Source organism: Pteropus vampyrus, unplaced genomic scaffold (assembly GCF_000151845.1).
Source record: "Pteropus vampyrus isolate Shadow unplaced genomic scaffold, Pvam_2.0 Scaffold124, whole genome shotgun sequence".
NCBI classification, from domain to species: domain Eukaryota; kingdom Metazoa; phylum Chordata; class Mammalia; order Chiroptera; family Pteropodidae; genus Pteropus; species Pteropus vampyrus.
The window spans coordinates 1,652,079-1,670,237 of record NW_011888905.1 but is presented as its reverse complement, the minus strand read 5'-3'; the positions used below and the strand labels follow the sequence as shown (position 1 = coordinate 1,670,237).

At 53.3% G+C, this 18,159-nt stretch overlaps 1 protein-coding gene and 1 non-coding gene across 14 annotated transcripts in view; one reads left to right on the top strand and one right to left on the bottom strand.

Annotated features, from left to right (window-relative positions):
• The window catches only part of LOC105296357 (GON-4-like protein), a 32,142-nt gene that overhangs the window by 11,848 nt on the left and 2,135 nt on the right, over nucleotides 1-18,159 (bottom strand). For 7 of the 13 annotated variants that reach the window (XM_023534413.1, XM_023534421.1, XM_023534410.1 and 4 more), the window contains exons 4-13: nucleotides 17,305-17,475; nucleotides 14,074-14,266; nucleotides 12,303-12,404; nucleotides 10,034-10,074; nucleotides 9,385-9,488; nucleotides 6,909-7,107; nucleotides 6,350-6,436; nucleotides 5,281-5,446; nucleotides 3,761-3,905; nucleotides 2,466-2,616 (exon numbers count right to left, since the gene is read on the bottom strand). In XM_023534413.1, the coding sequence (XP_023390181.1) occupies nucleotides 2,466-2,616; nucleotides 3,761-3,905; nucleotides 5,281-5,446; nucleotides 6,350-6,436; nucleotides 6,909-7,107; nucleotides 9,385-9,488; nucleotides 10,034-10,074; nucleotides 12,303-12,404; nucleotides 14,074-14,266; nucleotides 17,305-17,475 (1,359 nt within the window). Of the gene's footprint in view, nucleotides 1-2,465; nucleotides 2,617-3,760; nucleotides 3,906-4,026; nucleotides 4,115-4,205; nucleotides 4,374-5,280; nucleotides 5,447-6,349; nucleotides 6,437-6,908; nucleotides 7,108-9,384; nucleotides 9,489-10,033; nucleotides 10,075-12,302; nucleotides 12,405-14,073; nucleotides 14,267-17,304; nucleotides 17,476-17,742; nucleotides 17,934-17,996; nucleotides 18,133-18,159 lie in introns of those variants that run through there. The other 6 variants (XM_011366398.2, XM_023534412.1, XM_023534414.1 and 3 more) reach the window with 6 other exon arrangements.
• LOC111743888 lies at nucleotides 3,206-3,324 on the top strand. Its single transcript, XR_002781921.1, has one exon. It is a non-coding gene; the product is annotated as a 5S ribosomal RNA (ribosomal RNA).

Below are 18,159 nucleotides of genomic sequence, written 5' to 3'. Positions count from 1 at the left end.
CTGATGTGGCTGGATCTCGTCACAGCACCTCCCTAGGACGGGCAGTTGCTTGGTCTTCTTATAAAACTGGGCGTGAAGAAGCACAGCTTGAGTTACGCTCCCTTCAGAAACACTGCCCTCGGCCAGGCTGGGCCTGGGGTGGGCAGTGGCTTGAGACAGACCCCGCACACACACGTCCGCATACGCACGTACACAAACAGCACCTGATGAACGCCCCTGCGTTTCAAATCAAACTAATCTCTACTTAATATTTTACAATGCTCCATATCTTCTAACTGACGACCTCCACTCTGGTCACAAGGCGGAAGTTCAGGTCACAGAGCAAAGGAAGCAGATGGCCAGAGCACCCTCACTTAGAATTTGCTCCCGCCAGCAGCTGCACTGCCAGTGCCCTAACCCCCCCAACCCCACTCCCAGAAGCTTCCTTTTTAATCAAGTAGTGCAGAACGGACATCAGAAGGGAAGGGAAAGACGAGGCTCGGGTCTAGCAGTAAGGGAAGAGAGAACCTGAGTGCACGCGGGCCGTGAGCGCGCCCTACCTGCCAGGCCCCGGCTGCAGCCAAGCACATGGGGAGGAGAAGCGGCTCCCGCTCCCCAGGAGCTTGCCCACTAGCGGGAGATGGCCAGCAGACCCACCAACCACACTGTGTAAAAAGGTACAAAAGAGTGTACAAAAGATGCCACATAACTCACGCTGGAACAATATGTTCCTGGAGCGGGTGCAACTAGTGTATCAGGGGCACCTTGCACGAGGCGGAGAGGACAGAGTGTGTGTCACGTCCACACCATAAACATGTCTGAGGAACCACAAGGAGACGGACTGGCTACGAGCACAGGGGTGTGGAGAAGCCTCGGGAGCCAGGGCGGAGGTGGGCGGGCTTGGCCCTCCGTGCCAAGCCCAGTGGCCCGAGCTGTCTCCTGAAGGGTGAGGGGGGCGCCATGGCAGCAGCCTCAGGGACGGACAGAACGAACAGAGCGGAATGAGACACCAGTTAGAAAACCGCTGCACTGCTCCAGGGGTGACGAAGGCCGGAGGCGTAGGAACCGAGGCCGAGATGAAGCAGGAAGAGTCGGGACAACTCCCCGGGCTTCGGACTGAGACGGCGACGTCACACAAAGCGCGGGCCACGGGCGGGTAAGCTGGGGGACGGGAGTCTGCTGGCGGTGGTGACGGCGGCACGAGCAGCTCCCCCGCGGTAAGATCTGACGCACGGCAACGATGGCCACGCACACGAGCCCCGTGCCTGGCACCGCACGGCAACGATGGCCACGCACACGAGCCCCGTGCCTGGCACTGCATGGCAGCGATGGCCATGCACACGAGCCCCGTGCCTGGCACGGCAGCAGGACCCAAACACCAAGACACAGGAAATTTGTGCCTAACATCTGATTCTCGAGCACTCTTCCTCAGGACGCCACTAGGATGTGCGCCACTAAAACAAGGAAGGGAAGCAAAACAGATGTGGCACTCAGGAAATAAGGGATCTGACACAAGTAAGTGGCCGAAACAATCCCCAGCACGACAGCGAAGGATTCTAAGAAGAGACTGGAGCAGAGCCGAGAACGCCCCACATCTAGAGGGGAGCAGCACCTGAGGGCTCAGGGACAGACTCCTGCAGGACGAAAACGACAGAACACCCAAAACATCTGAACACACTGATGAGAGATTTCTAAAACTAAAAACTTCACTGTTGAACTGCTAACAAATATGTCATAAAACCAGGCCCTGCCCACCCGCTAAGAGGCGCTTAACCCCGGGGGAGCAGCGTTCGGCAGGAGAAGCAAAGCGGCCACGACCCACTGCACACTCGGCCCCAGGGGCCTTCACGCAGCGCTGCCAGCGAAGACCCGCACACCGCCTGGCCGCAGCTGTGACGTGATCGCGGCGAGGAAGCCGGCGGGCCGGAGGTCCACGCGTTGCGGGGGGCCCACGGGAGCGCGGAGAACGCTACGACGTCACCTTCCACGCTGTAAGTTTCATCGATGAGGCCTCGGCCCCACAGAGCAGGCGGTAGCGACTGCAAGCGCCACCTAGGGAGGGAGGGACGTGCCACGCCCCGAAAGCCCTGGTCGGCAGGAGAGAGGGAGAAACGCTTTCTTCGTAACAAGCCTCAAAGAACTGCTAAGCTCTTCAAAGCGCTTAAGCTACCTGCCTCTTTAAAACGTCTACTTTATAATTTTGACAAAAATCTCTACACAAGAAGAGTTAAGGACAAAGCTGCAAGCACGCGCCGTCCACCCGCTGCTTCAGGGTCAGAGTGAAAGAGACGGATGGCCAAGGGGACACTTTAAGGCGTGATCTCACATGTGGGGGGGAGAACGCCACGACGGGGGCGGCTGACCCTGCGGAGAAAGAGGGCAGGTCGGCGCCCCAGGGCAGGCGAGAGGACGGAGACTCCCCTCGTCGTGGGGACCGGGAGGTGCAGAGCGCGCTGCACACGGGCGGGGTGCACGGGGCCACTGACCTTGAAGATGTTGTCGGGGGCCCGGTTCATGCTGCGGTTCTTGATCCGCACGGTCAGCTGGTGGGCGGTCTTGCAGGGCAGGAGGTACTTGCTGATCAGCGGCTTGGGGAACTCGGTCCCTTCGAAGTGCTTCAGTCCCAAAACCAGCAGACTGAGAAAGGAGGTGACACACGCACGACATCACTCCGCGGGCCAGTCTTCCCAAGAGCCTCCCCGGACCCGCCCCCGCTCTACCCCACTGCTCTCCACCTGACCCACGACACGCTGATGGCTACGCAACAGGAAGTGTGACACTCGCTGGGTGCTAACGAACACCGTGAACATGACTCGGGCACAAGTTCGCGATCGGGTGGGCGAGCGGAAACGAAGCATAACTCACTCATAAACATCGGGCCGCGTGAGCTTTACACTAACACACACCAGCTCAAAGTGAGGCGGTGGGTCTCATGAACCCGGGCACCGTGTGAGGCATGAAATCAGCACCAACCCGCCCTCCCACCGTGACACGTCCCATGCCGGCCACCTACGCACGTCCTACCGACGGCAGTGGGCAATACACGTCGAGAGCCATAAAAACGATCGTAACCTCTACAAGTCATCTCAGTCAGGGGAATCTACCCAGAAAGAAACTCAAAGACTCCAACAGTTCTACGTACAAAGACCCTGGGTGAAGCCTACAAAGCTTGGGAGGGAGCGGCAAATAAAAGGACTATCGTGATGTTGCCCTAAAAGACAATACAGTCCACGGCCACGCCACCCTGAACGCGCCCGATCCCGTCTGATCTCGGAAGCTAAGCAGGGTCGGGCCTGGTCAGTACTTGGATGGGAGACCACCTAGGAAGACCGGGTGCTGTCGGCACAAAAAAAAAAAAAAGACAGTATTTACAGAGACAAAAAAAATGTTACAGCATAGAGAGTAGAAAAACAAGTTAGAGAAGTTAGGCTTCAAAAAGCAAAACAAATTTATACTTAAATTGCCAATAATTACATAAGAAATTCAAAGAAAAATCATTGGAAAATTTCCTCTAATGATACGTATTATGAGACTGATTTTTACAACGTATTAAAGAAAACAACTAACCATCTTAAAGTGTCTCAAAATTGTGCGTGTTATTTCCCCAGAAGAACAGCATGCGGCACTGCTGAGGAAAGCGCGGACTGCAGAGCCTCCCGCCCGCCCCCAGACACCGTCACGCCGTCCTGTGTCCACGCCTCGGGGCCCACGCCCGTGACCCCGAAGCTCCTGCAGAGAAGGACGGGGTCCCCTCTGTGCCCTCCCCGCAGCACACCCTTACTTGTCCTCGGCCTTGGTGAATGAATTCTTATCCTGGGGGTTCTTTGCCTTCAGAGAACACACTGGAAGGAGCTCTGGATACATGAAAACCTTGCTCGTGGCCAGGATCCAGGCCACTTGCTTTGGCAAACAGGGAAATTTACAGGCTGTAAGAAAAAAAAAATCCGTGATAAATGAAATTTAGAACAAAGAGGCCTTCACAGAAGCTTCTGAGTGCATTTCCGCATTTAGACAGAGTGGCCCCTACCTGCCCTGATGTCCTCCCACCTGGAAGTTTCCACAACTTTCTCAGCTTAACATACACCTGCAGGCTGTCCCGTTCGATGTTATTAAAAGCTGGTTGTCTTATTCTTCCCTGCGTGGAACACGTAACACACTGAGCAACGTGCACACCTACAAAGTACCTACTAGCAGCTGGCGCACAGTGTATGCTCAAAAGCTTTTACCTCCTCCCCGCTTAAATCCTTGAAAGATAAGTGACCTTCGACCATGCTTCTTTCTTCCAGGATGAGACTTCAACTTCTTCAACCTCCCTCAAAATCCTGGTATTCCAAATCTTATTTGACTTGATTCCTACTTAACTTTCATTAAGTTCTCCCAGATTCCTCCTGAGACTGAGAGCACAAAACCACAAAAGGAAGGAGACAATTCATCTCTGTCTTCCTGGCTGGGCCCCTCGACTCCGGGCACTTCTGCCTTTCCAGAGAGAAGCCGGGCTACAGCCACTGCTCCTTCCACAAATGTCATTTCAATATCCCCAGAACGAAAACACAGAACACGACACGTACAAGTTACTGCTGCTGTTTGGTGCTGAATGAAGTTCAGAGCCGATGGGCAGTGAATACAGTGGGCTGAGGCCAAACGCACTTAAATTCAGCCGCACTCAACACAACTCTGAGTCAGGGACCTGAAATCAGATCCAAGGACGAACCCAAGCCCAGAGCAAGCCCCAACCAACCTGCTGCACCAGGACACAAATCAGAAGCAAGAATTTTCTCAAAAAATACTGAACCAATGAAAGACAGAAACCAAACCTGCAAATTTCTTTAAAATACTGAACGTGGCAAATGGACATCTCTAATTCATGTCCCAAATCAACATTCATCAAAATGGAGATAGCACTACAATCGTTACGGGAAATAAAATGATCCTAATGAGGAGAGTAAAAACTTAACACAACTCAACGTCAGCACTTGACTTCCACCCCTCCCAGACCTCAGTCTGTCTTGATCCCGCCCCCGACACTCGCCCTGCTGTCTACCCAAGGCTACTCTTCAGCACGGAGTCCTGCCTCGCTAGCCCTCACCACCCTGTCCTGTCCACTGCCTCCATCCCTTACCTAAGCCCAAACGTTATCATGCAATTCTAACTTAGGTAACGAGTCCAAAGGGAAAATAAAAGACAGAAAGAAGAAATTCCAAACATCCTATCTCCTCCATCCCTGGGAAGCCATCCATGGGCTAAGGCCGCCCCCCGGCCCCCATTCCAGGCAACGACTTGGAGTGGACACGTGTCCCCTACCAGTCTTGACGGCTTTACGGGGGCTCCAGTCAACGGTGACATGCGTGTTGAAGTCTTCGATGAGCTGCACGGCTCCCATGAGGTTACATGGTTGGAACAAGGTCTGAAACTTGGGGTTGAGCGGATGAAGGGCGACGGAGCTCTGCGCAAAGGTTCCTAGCTCCTCCTGGGAACCAGACACGCAGGAGAGCTAAGTTCCAGACCGTGACGCCAAAGCAGCCCTCAGCCTGAGTCAAGCTGTCCTTCCTACTGTCGGACAAACACGGGCAATCGCACTGAAGTCTCACGACTAACTTCGCCCCCCGGGCCGGTTCTCCTGCCGAGTCCTTGTGCTTGTGAAACGGCCCTTCTGTGCCTGCTCTGCGCTCCGCCTGAGTGTCCTGAGCCTGCGGGAGTTCAGTCTCGCTCCAGCTAAAGCTAAGGCTCCCGGGAGCGAGAGCCATTACTTTTCAAAACTGTTTATCTTTGGTTTCTCAAATAACACTTAGAACGAAGTCGTTCTCATGACCCTCTGAGCACAGTGAGAGGGGAGTCAGCCCTGCTGACTACCGAGGAGGCCAGGCGACCGGCCAACGAGCTACTCAGACCCCAAAGACACTTACCCGGGAGGCAGAGGCTACCATCGTCACCTGCCCCGAAGTTCAGGGGCAATCTTCGTGGGGTCTAACATTTTTAAATTAAAAGCCTTTCCTCCAAAATACTTCCAAATGTCATGAGCAAAATTAACCTTACCCATAAATCACTGATACACTGATACTGAGCCCAACGAACGGATACCGAATTCAGTAAAAAGAACGAAAATGCCAAAAACCAAGAAGCGAGGGTGATCTAAAGATGAGGGGGAAGATCCAATAGAAAGCGCAGAGTAAGGCGCTCGAGAACAGTGAGGCGGCCCGCCCTCGACGGAACTCGGTGTGTCCTCGGCAAACGCCGGGAGCCACGGGGACAGCCACCGGAGCATGCAGCAGAGGAGAGAAACTGCGGGCGACGCGGGTGGGCACCTGTGAGATGACCCGCCAAGCTAACTGCGCACTCGAGCCTTCGGGGGCGGGGGTATTGGGACGCTTACAAGAAATATCCTGGTGGTACTGGCCTCCGAGTTGAGACTGGGGTTGAAGGTGGACAGAAGGTGAATTTGTGTCAAGAGCTGAACGTGCTGGGGAGTGAAAAAAATAACAGTGACATGTATGTGATGTCATCTCAGGAACCCAGAGCTTACCCAGCAAGACGTGTGCCACTCGATCACACCTGCTTCGCTCTCTGGAGGGACGAGAGCGGCACGGTGTCTTGGTATGAATTCCCCAGACACGTTCCCCTTGCGCCAAATGCTAGAACCAGAGGAAGCTTAACCTCCAATCACAGAAACGGATGAGACAGAGGGACGAACCACCCTGGCGGTGAGGCTGTTAAGCCTGGATGCGTCACTGCGGCGTCTCTGCAGACCATTGGGGTCCCCGCGTGCATCCTGCCCGAGCGACAGGGACTCACAGCTGCAGCAAGGCCCTCGCCGCTGTGAAGGCCCCATGGCCCCACGGTGTCAGCGGGATCAGACACCTGGCTCTGACCGGTGCAAAGCGCCTGGCTTTAGGCTGCAGTGTCGGGCCGCGGATGACCCAGCATGGCCTCACCTGCTGCATCTGCTGCTGGAGCCGCCTCCTCTGCGCCGGGTCCAGAACCAGAGTCTGCTGGGCCTTCTCGCCCTGCGGCTTCACCCTCTCGACCTCCTGCTGCTGTCTGGCCGAAGGTCTCTTCATCTTGAGCTGTTCCAGCAGCTCCTTCATCGTACGATGCTGCTCATTTAGCAAGTTGGCCAGAGGTTCTTCAAACCTACCCCCACGGAGAGACGGCTGCATTCAAACCTGACTCCTCCCAATGGAGGGCTGAGGCTCTGAGTAATCTCCGTCTACTGCTGAGCCCCAAAGCCCAGGTCAGTCAACGGGCAAAACCCCCAGCCCACCCAAATCTTTTCCCAAAGTCGTCAGCACAGACACAGATGAGATGGTTCTGAACCGCCCCCACCCCTATTCCTCTACGATCCGTCCCCTGAAGATACATAAATAAAGGAGAAATTAAACAAAAGTCGAGCAGTAGAGAAGCGGCTGGATAACAGCCGTCAAGGAGCTGATGGACACGCACCCTCCCGCATCACACTGACACCCACACTGACCGGGGCCTTGGCCTTCGGGCCACACGGAACCTTCCCCGAGTGCACGCTGGGTCTCTAATAGACTCATGCCTCCCACCCCAGGTCCAACTCCTCCCGTCCTTTGCTCCTACCCGGCCAGGCTGCCCCGCCTTCCTTTCTGAAAAAGTCGGGACCGTCCAGCAAGCAGCAGAAAGGACATTCGAGTACACCGCGGTCTGAATGAGTGGCGAGAAGCTGATTCCAGTGTCACGCTGCTACTCTCCACGAAAAGATCTCCTTTCAGCCCTCTGAGTCCCTCCTACAAGATCTAACTCTACCTCCCCGCCCCTACTTGAGCTCTGTGTCCAGAGCTGAAGCAAGAATCCGAACAGGCAGCGTGCCAGGTGTGAGGCAGAGGCAGAATGAGACACTCGGGCGAGCACGAGCTGACACCCGCGCACGCAGGCTAGGACCTGCTCGAGTAGCGACAACTACAAGACTTTCGTATTTCAAGAAATCCTCTGTCGCAGCTGCAGTTAAACGATAACTTTTCGGTAGCCTCGGGGCATGAAGGTTAAGCCTCCCTTTACAGATTTTTCTGCGAGCACAGGCAGACGCAGAGTAAAAAGCTAAGGACGGGGCTGCCCTCCGCACAGCCTTCACCGAGAACCAGAAGCTCGTGTCTGCCTGCAGCGCTAACGCTGGAACAGACTCCAGGACGTGCATCTGGGACAGCTGGGGGAGCACGGGGAACCCACTCCCCACACCGTGTTTTATTCAGTCGAGGAATAAACCAGGGTGCACTTCCGGCTGAAAGAGAAGCAGCAGCAGCCCAAGCACATGGACTGACACCGGAAGGCGTGAATCCGAACGAGGGTTTTAAACGAGTTACGTCACCCCCAAATTTTAAAACTTCGTGCACGGAGGTGGTCAGGGGACCCCAGCGGGAGGCTTCTACCTGCGGCACCAGCATTTTGCTCTGAATCATGGCTTGCAGTTAGTGGGTCAAACAGACTCTTAGAAACCCTGAAAAGGTTCTAAAAGGAAACGTGGGAGGTGACGAAAGTGTCATCTAACTCAGTGGGGGGTCCTTTGACCACGTCTACGCATATCAAATAATCGTGTTGTCCACTTTCAATGTTCTACAGCTCTGTCAATTAAACCTCAACAAAGCTGCACAAAAAGAAATCTTGAGTTTTTTTGTTGTACTTATGTTACATTACGGCATTTACTGTCATGGAGCACGGCCGATACTGCTGGCGTTTACACTGCTCACTGAACTGCGAGCTCCTGACAGTCTAGCTTGCAGAGTCCCACGCTCTCCCGTTAAAACGCAGGACTCATCAGAGGACGGGGCTCTCTTAGCTTTGCTTTGTTCCATCCATGGCATAATCCACACCCTGAACTCTGCTGCTACTCAGAATGGGTGACAGTAACGTACAGACCAATTATGCAAGCCCATCACAAAAACGGGGGAAAAGTAAAGCCTCCGCTTTGTGGGAGAGGCGAGAAGCGCCACGTTCGGGAGGGCAGAGCCATTCCGCGCTCCAGGGCATCACTGCAGGCGCTTCGTGGTTTGCTCCACAAATGCCCAGATGACTAACCAACTTTCGTTACCATTTACCAGATGGTGACAGCAAACGAGAACAAAGGGACACGCTGGATGTGACGATTTGGGCTGTGTCTGTGGCTGGCCACACAGAGTCCTGCACCTCTCCAGCACCATTCACCTGGAGAAGCTGCGACGGGTGCCAGCTACTGTTTTTTCTCCCTTCCCAAACAGACGCAGCCCAGTCTACAGCTGCACTGCCCCATGATAAGGAGACTCACCCACGTGACACCACGCGCCCCACAGGGTTCTGCGCCCCGTAACAGAAACAGCAGGAAAGGGGCGGTGGAAAACCCACCGACACGTCTGAAAACCTTCTCAGACGCCCACCCTCCTCCATTCTAGGTTTCCAGGTGTCTGGCGAGCCTACCGCAGGGCCTGGGGGGTGTTGAAGGTGGGCCGAGGCTCAGCCGGACGCCCCTCCTCCTCCGGGCCGTCCTCTTCCATGTTGGAGAAGCCCATCTCATCCTGGAACTAGGGGGAAGGAAAGGGAGGTCGGCCTGGGACATCACCGGCGCCGTCAGGAGCACGGCTTAGGGACGCCGACGACGCCGGCACAAGGGGCCGCAGTGCAGCAGGCCCCAGCGCCCCGCACACGGGCACGCGGACTCTAGCGCCCGGGGAAGCGCCCACACAGCCAGCTGTCAGTGGCAAGGACAGAGCCCGGGCAACGCGCGATGATCGTAAACACGCTTCAAGACACAAACGTGTGAGAAAGGTCGCTCTGTGCTCGGAAGAATCTAAAACTAGTCTGCCATCTTCAAGGGTGCATCGAGTGACACTTGGGGGGCCATCCAAAGTTTGCAAGGAAATCCTCACCAAGAATAACCAAAATAAGGGTAAGCAAAGTTTGTCAGTTAGCGAAATTCTGCTGCCTGTCTGTTCTCCCCTGGGAGGGCTGAACGGGGACTGCTGGGTCACACCGTCCCTCTGGAGGCAGGGCCAGGGACCAAAGGACAGAGCCTGCTGGGGAACCCACGTTCACCATCCCGACCTCGCACTTGAAGAGCATTACTTACAGTTTCAAACAGCTCTTCCATCAATCCGTTCACTTCCTTCTCTGCAAAAAAAAAAAGCCGAATGGTATGTTGTTGGCACAAGTTGGTTTCATTTTTCAATACGGGGGAATTCCAAGGAGACAATGCATGTTGTCTCCGGCAAAGCGCCTGACAACATCCTCACGTCCGTCTCACTCGCTCACAGGAAGCGTGTGCTGCACACCGCTCCGCCTCAGCCCCGCCCGGCGTGCCCGGGGCGCGTGGCAGCACTGCACAGTCATGCTCCCACGGAGCCCGCATCCTAGTGGCGGGCGCGCATCGAACGCGCCAGCTCGATGAGCCCAGAGCGCAATGAGCTCATCTGCTGACCTGTCCGAATGCAGTCAAGAGAGAAGCCTTGAGCCGTGTCGGGGGCCTCTGCCATTGCGCCCCAACTGCTCGGCAACTCTGTCAACGACCCAGAAGGCCTGGGAAACACACCTATCAAACCTGTCAATGACTGGAAGCTGGAAGGGAGTGCAGACCAGCTGATGAGATTCAAAATCCCACGTTCTCACACTGTTTGGATGGATCGCCACGGACATAAATTTAAAGTCTTACACTTAGGGTTTAAAAACTCAGTTTCTTAAGTGCACAAAAAGGTGACATGGCTCAAAACCAATTCATCTGAAAAAGATCTGAATGCTTTGGTTGACTAAAGTTCACTATGACACAGCTGCTCCAAAACAGTGCTCACGGCCAGGAAGGCAAGCGTGCGAGCGACCGGAGCAGGGTGCCAGGCCATGTCTAAGGGCGGGGCCCGTCTCTACACAGGCCCTTCGAGAGGCATTAAAAAGCTGAAATCGAAATGCCCGTGGGGACATGGAGCGACTGGAACTCCAGTGAGACTGGGACATGGACAGCCGCTTCGGTAAAAGGCCTGGCGACTTCTTATAAAACGAAGCACACATTCACCCTCTGACCAATGGTTCCTCCCCTGGATAGCTGACCCAAGAGAAATAAAACATCCGTCTACAAAGGCCTAACCAAAAAGGTTCAAAATAGCCCCAAATCAAGAAGTGACCAGACATCCAACACCTGGGGATAGGTAAAAAATAAACTGGTGTATTTATACAACAGAATCCTACTCAGCAGTAAAAAGGAACAAATTAATGATACGTTTAGTATGGACGAGTGTCACAAATAGTATGCTGAGTGCAAAAGCCTCAAACGACAGAGCACACACTGTATGACTCCAGCTATATGAAGTCATGAAACAGGCAAATCTCGTCTGTGATGGGAAAAAACCGGAACAGTGGTTCCCCCAGGGGGATGGCGCGGGGGTTGGCTTGGAAGGGACACGGGGAAACTTTCTGGGCTGACGATTCTATATCCTGACAGGGGTTTGGCTTACACAGGTGTAAGCATGTCGAAACTCACTGGGTGGCACATTTAACATTTGTGTAATACGACTGTGTATAAATCTACCTTAAAAGAGAAATTATAAACAAATATTGAGCTCTAATTCACGATACGCAGGCTGAAATGTTTAGGAGCAAAATGTACTGATATCTATAACTCACTCTGAAATGCATAAAAAAATTGTGGGTTTATAGATAGAGAGACAGATAACTGAGTGACAAAGTAAAGGTATTAAAAGTTAATTCAGAAGCTAGGTGGTGAGTATATGGGTGTCTACTGTACAATTCTTTCAACTTTTCTATATGTCTGAAAAGTTTTATAGTAAAACGTAATGAGAAAAAAATTTAAAAAAAATAATAAAGACTAAAACCCGAAGAAAGACATGATGGGTGAGGGGAGGCCTGGAAGCCACGGCATTCAGGGAGCTGGAGGTACAGGGTGCGTCTGGCCTGTCCCCTCCTTCAGAACTAAGACGAGACCTCCCGCCCCACGTACCCCTTCCCCCCCCACTCTAACTCCACACATACACGAGTGTGCTGCTAGTGCACCTTACACACAACCCCGGGCGTCACCTGTCACTCTGCATTGGAACTTTTCCCGTTCGTCTCCCTTACTGAGCTGACGTCCCACGGGGCAGAGGCCATGTCTCACTCTGGTTTCCTAAAAACGAGCCCCAAAGCCTGGCTCGACACGTGACTATGGGCTGTAGGGATGGGCCTCCCGAATACACACCTAAATTTAGAGAAGTACTGAATTAAATCAGTAGAGGGAGCTTAAATGTCGTAGCTTACAAGGGCTACACGCTTCACCCTAAAAATTCCACGAAGGAAACAGGCGGCCGAGCAACAGCCAAGCAGCAGCCGAGCGGACGCGCACAGATGCGACTCACTGGTGATCCTCACGGCCCGGTCAGTGCGGAAGTCCTCCGTGTCCGGCTCGTCGCGGTCCTCCAGGAAGTTATACTCTGGGTCGTCGTCGTCATCTGCCTCGTCTAGGAGAAAAAACGTCTCAGACACGCAGTCTGGCCTCTCAACTCTCATCTCTAGTGAAACTTAAGATACTCAGCTCTACGAGATGTTTCAATAAAGCACATTTGTTTATTCTCCAGGTTTTAAGTCACGTTTTTTTCCTCTGCACAGATCATTTCCCACAGCTGACTCATCTCACCTGTTCTCTCCAATAAGCCACGTTTCTTCCTTCAAACAAGACTTAAATCTCTCAAAATGCAGCAAAAGCCGGAAAACTGAACCTATCATTTGCCTCAGTAAACCCGCTCTGAGCGGCGCACCTCATGAAAATACCTTTGTAAAACTGTTTTCACAAAGGCACTGACAGTGAAGAAAGGAATGACCCCCGCCCCCGTTATTAGGGAACAAGTTATGACGCCTTATGTGAAGCAGTGGACACACACACAACATAAACACGTGACAGTCCGAGTGCTCAATACACACGTGAGAAAGCACAACGCAGCATCACTTATCCCCACTACTCCTGGTCTGACCTACCCAAACGTCTACCTGGTCTGTGTCCGCCCAAACTGTACGCTCCCTCGTTTATCTGAAAGCATCGTTCCTTTCAACACCTATCTCATGGTAGCTGGGCTCAGGACACAGGAATACAGGTGTGCTCGCAAGGTGTCTGCAGTCACATCTGACAGGATGTGATCCAGACATGGGAGCAATGTCACATCTGACAGTCACATCTGACAGGATCTGATCCAGACATGGGAGCAATGACCTTGGCTACAGATGGCAGTGAGACAGACGGCGGATGACTCTGCTCACATAAAAATGCAAGGAAGACCTTGACCTTGCCTCGGTTATACAAATTTTTAAAACATGTGTCTCTTCTATAGCACAACACATAAAAATACTCTGGTCATCCCCACTGAGGAAAGTCAGAAGACACTGAGCTTGTCTGACTGATACCCCTCCCCCACTCACGGGAACACTATGGCTTCTCCCAAGTGGCTGCCCACCCCAAATGCACTCCTCCACGAGGAGCTGCCAATCACGGGGCCCACGCTGCGCCTCCCAGCCAAGCCTACGCTACACGGAGAGCGGCCATGAAATCCGACCAAGCCAATCTGAGTGCTGCCCTGGACTCTTCCCACTGGAGCCTGCAGAGAGGCCGTCTGATGAGGAGACAAGGCGAGAAGTGAACAGTGTGCTTACGAGCACGGCCCCGACCTTCCAGAAAAACGCAGGCTGGAGAATGGAGCTGACTGAGCAAAGCAGAAGAGACGACGGCTGGGGAGGGGAAGCAGGGCCTTGACAGGGCCTCAGCCCACGGCAGGTGTCCCTGCCCTCCGCGAAGTCTGGCTTCATCTGACTTCTGCAAGCGGGGCCTGGGATTCTTTCCCTCGCGTCACGAAGAACCTCGGCTAACACAGCAGTGTGAGTCAGGGCGCGCTCACGGACGGTGTACGAAACTGTGAGCGCCTTATGTTTCGGGGGAAGATGCTTAGCATTCAAAAGATCCCCAAAAAGGTTCTTGACCAAAACAAAGGGGAATTTAACTGCTGATTTAAAGCAAATTGTTGGTCGAGTACAAAATCAAATTCAATTAACCAAAAACATCCCTTCTTTAGGCTGCTGATAAAATCGTTACCCCAGAGACAGTGGACAGAACAGACAAGAAACGCCAACGCGGCTGCCAACCTTCATTCCCCACGTCGTCGCTCATGAGCCCCCCGAGCCACAGCTTCCAGTCCTCGTCATCCGCTGTGTTGGGGTCGTACATGTCCGGGGTGATGTCCGGAGCCTGGAGCTCTGCCTCCAGCTGCCCCAGGGGGACGTCCTTCAGGGGCATCTTAGAGCGCGTTCGGAACGCAATGAGACTGTCGTCCATGGGCTGGCCGCGGGAGAGAAAAGCATGTCACCGGAGGCCCCGCGCGTCCAGACCCCACACCGCCTCAGAGCCTGTGCGTGTCTCTCCTTGGCTCACGCCGCGGGCCTCGTGTCTGAGCGCTGTGGGTGTACTGTTCTCTGTCTGGGACACTTTAAGGACAGCAACATTGGTTTTATTTACTTATTTACTTATTTATTTTTGCGGCATCAGTTTTAAATCCAGTTATTTCAGGAACGTTTATGACAGCCTTACTAAGGTATCACTTACACACCAAAACTCACCCTTTTAAAGTGTGAAACTGAGTGGAACTGCTGTACTCGGAGTCATGTGAGTTCTCATCAGCAGCCCCTCCCCACACCCGGCCCCCGGAAGCCACCAAGCCCCGCGCTGTGTCTGTGGATCTCCCACGCTGGCGACTTCACGTCAACGGAATCGCGCACCACGCGGCCTTCGTCTCCAGCTTCAGCTAGCCCAGCGTTTTCAGTGCCTCCCGTGTGCGCCGTGTCCCTCCGTCCCTTTCTACTGCAGGACAACAGCCTGCCACGTGGACACGCCACGCTGGCTGCTCTCGTTTGTGAGCTGACGCACCTGAGCGTGCCGGCACCCCCACAGGGACGAGGGTCCCCCTGTCCTGAGGCGGCACCGCTGGGTCCTCTGCTTAGGTTCTGCGGAAGCGCCAGGCTGAAGCGGCTGCACCGCCAGGCCGGTGGCCTCCCGCCTCTCACTGCCGCCGGCACACGGCACCGAGCAGCTCGCTCGCTGTGCCTGCCCTGGCGGGGGTGGCGGCGGGATCCCACAGAGGGCTGCGTTCCACACGCTGCACTCTACCTCCCGCCCCTGTGTTTATAACTGGCAATCGGTACATCGTAACCCTTCCCCGTCACCCGTCTTCCCCACCCCCTCCCATCTGTCCTCCGCCCGTTTCTGAATTGGGTTGTTTTCATTATTAAGTTATGAGTTCATCATGTAGTGTGGATACAAGTCCCTTTCCAGACATGTGACTTGCGATCATGTCCCCCCATTCCGCGGGCTGTCTTCGCTTTGTCTTCACTCGATGGCATCCTCTGAAGCACAAAACGACACCTTTTTAATTCTGATCAGTCCAATGTATCTATTTTTTGTGTGTCACTTTGTGCTTTTGGCGTTTACCTAAGAAACCACTGCCTAATCAGAGGTCAACAGGATTCACTCCTGTGTTTTCTTTAAGAGTTTTACAGTTTTAACTCTTACATTTAGGTCAATGACATATTTTGAGTTAATTTTTGTATGTGGTGTGAGGTAAGGGTCCAACCTAGTGCTTTCACATGTGGATTTCCAGCTGCCCCAGAACCATTTGTTAAAGTCTGTTCCTGCTTCATTAATTGGCTCCAGCACGCTTGTCAAAAATCAACTGACCATAAATGTCGGGGTTTATTTCTGGGCTCCGAATTCTGTTTTATTGATCTATGTCTATTCTTATGCCAGTACCAAACTGTTTTGATTATTTTAACTTTGCAGTAACTTTTGAAATCACGAAGTACATACTTCTGATACTGTAAGTTGTTTTAAAGATTGGTTTGGCTACAGTGGGTCCCTTGCATTTCCACACAAATTTTAGAATGAACTTGGCGATTTTTGCAAAGACGAGGAAAAAAAAACAAAAAACTGAAAAGCAGCTGGGATTGGGACAGGGACTGGCTGAATCTGCAAACAGATCCCGAAAGGCCCCGACGGCTGCAGCGAGCTCCCAACAGACCTGCCCCTCTTCTCATTCAGAGCTCAACTCACACATCATCCACTCTGGGAGGTCCTTCTTGACGTCCTACGTAGAGTGCTCTCACGGACACGACTCTACTTCCTGGTTTCCACTGAGTTCAGAGCACTGGCCACCACTCGTAGTCACCTATGTGTCTGCTGTCCCTCTCTCCAACAGACTATGAGCACCAAGGCCTCTTCTGCCTCACGCCGCTGCTTCCCAACGTCAGATCATTCCACATGTGTGGGAATCGAGGGTTATATAAAACACCACTAACCCCCCACACGATGGCGCGCTCACTCCAGGGAAGGGTGACTGAATTAAGTGACCTCTGACAGAGGTGCTTCATTCAATACTCTTTTTCCCAATTTCAAGACAGACATGTTTTTGCTGACCTACAAGACGTGGGGGAAGAACCTGGAACGTACAGAGAACTGGCAAAATGATGGCGCTGAGAACATCACCTGACGACGACCAGAGTGATGGTCAAGATGTTCCGCTCAAGAAAAGCAACAGGGGCCAAAGTCAGTGAGCAGAAAGATGCTTGGGCTCAAAATATATCCCAAGAAACATACTAATTAATTCCAAAAAGGAAAAGTGATGATTTTATAGTGAGGAAATCAAACAGACACCACTTTAACTCTATGATCAAAATTAACGAGACAGATGTCACGTGCCTCCTGACAGGAAGCACGGAAAAGGACACGTTACTTCTATGCTGCCTGTGCCACGAGTGCATGACCCGAATCTCAGTACGAGGAAATACCAAAATCGAGGAGCACTGTAAAATAATTGGTCTACGAGGTTTAAAATGTTCAAGGCTCTGAGAAACAGATTGAGAAGCTGTTGTAATTTAAGAGACTAAAAGACAAGACCGCTAACACAACGTGAAAGCCTGGATTGGATCCTGGATCGGGAAAGATTTTTTTTTATTTTGCCATAAAGGACGTTACCGGGACAACTGGTAAAATCTACATCAGGACCCTACCAGACGAGACACCGTCACTGCACCCTTGTTCTCAGAGCCACGTCCCCACTGTTAGGGTGCGCGCACTAGAGCAGATGTTTGTGCAGAGAGAGAAGCGGGGGGGAAAGTCAGTATCTGGGGGAGTCCGGCTGAGGGCTATCACACAGGAGCCGCCATCCTCACAGCAAAACAGCACGAACCAAACGGGGTACCAAAGACCTACGACTTCACAATTTTTCCTCATTGTCGGAATTCGGTTCCTTCCCCTCCCGCTTCCCAACCTGAGCAACAGCCAGACTGCTCCGCCTGGCGTTCTCGGCGACTGAGGCCACTGCTCACCTGGAAGGAATCCATGCACACAGGACTGGAGGCCAGCTCCTCGTCCACCGCGTGCAGCTTCTCCATGAAGGCGCTGTCCCTGGTCTGCCGGGGCTTCGGCGGCGGCGGGGGGCCCATGGGCACGACCTCGGCACTGATGTGCCTGACGGCCGGCGGGGTCACCTTCTCGGCCTGATTGAGAGAGGCGAGCGTGTTAAAAAATAAGAGGCAGGAGGAGGCACATCGTGTGCTAGTGACCTTCCTCCTCCCATGCAGACGGAGGGAAATTAAAACGAAGGCGCTGTCGCGGATGTTGACGTAATCGGGTTTCACCCTATTTCCAACGAAGCCAACGGGATGCTACTCGGTACCCAAAATAAGGAACCTGATACAAGTGGCTTTAGGACAATACAAGAAAACAGGCATGAAAAAGAGATGCGTGGAAGAAAAGAAACCCACTAGTCACTCGTACGCGGCCCCTCCACGAGAACTCGGAAAAGCTCTCGCCCTGCGCCGAGTTTACTTTTCTCTTAAATGCTCGTGGACTTGGGAGACTTGAACAGGAAACCGCTTTAAGCGGTCAGGAACACCAGGAGGGCGCCGCACGGTCGCTGACCTGGAGTCACATTGGACAACGGTAGCCGCTCAGGGTCGCCACGGCAAATAACTCGCTCGTGCAGCTGCAACTTATCTCTCCTGTATGAAGCAGTCACCTCTGACAACATGCCACTTTCCTCGTCGGTTTCCGTCATCTCCGAAGACTGCCTCAGTCTGGATTTCTTCGCCCCACGTGGAGACGAAGCAGTGCTTTCAACGTCGCTTTCCAGTAAACTCTACAAAACAAATCCAATGCGCTTTTAATTGTATGCCTCAACC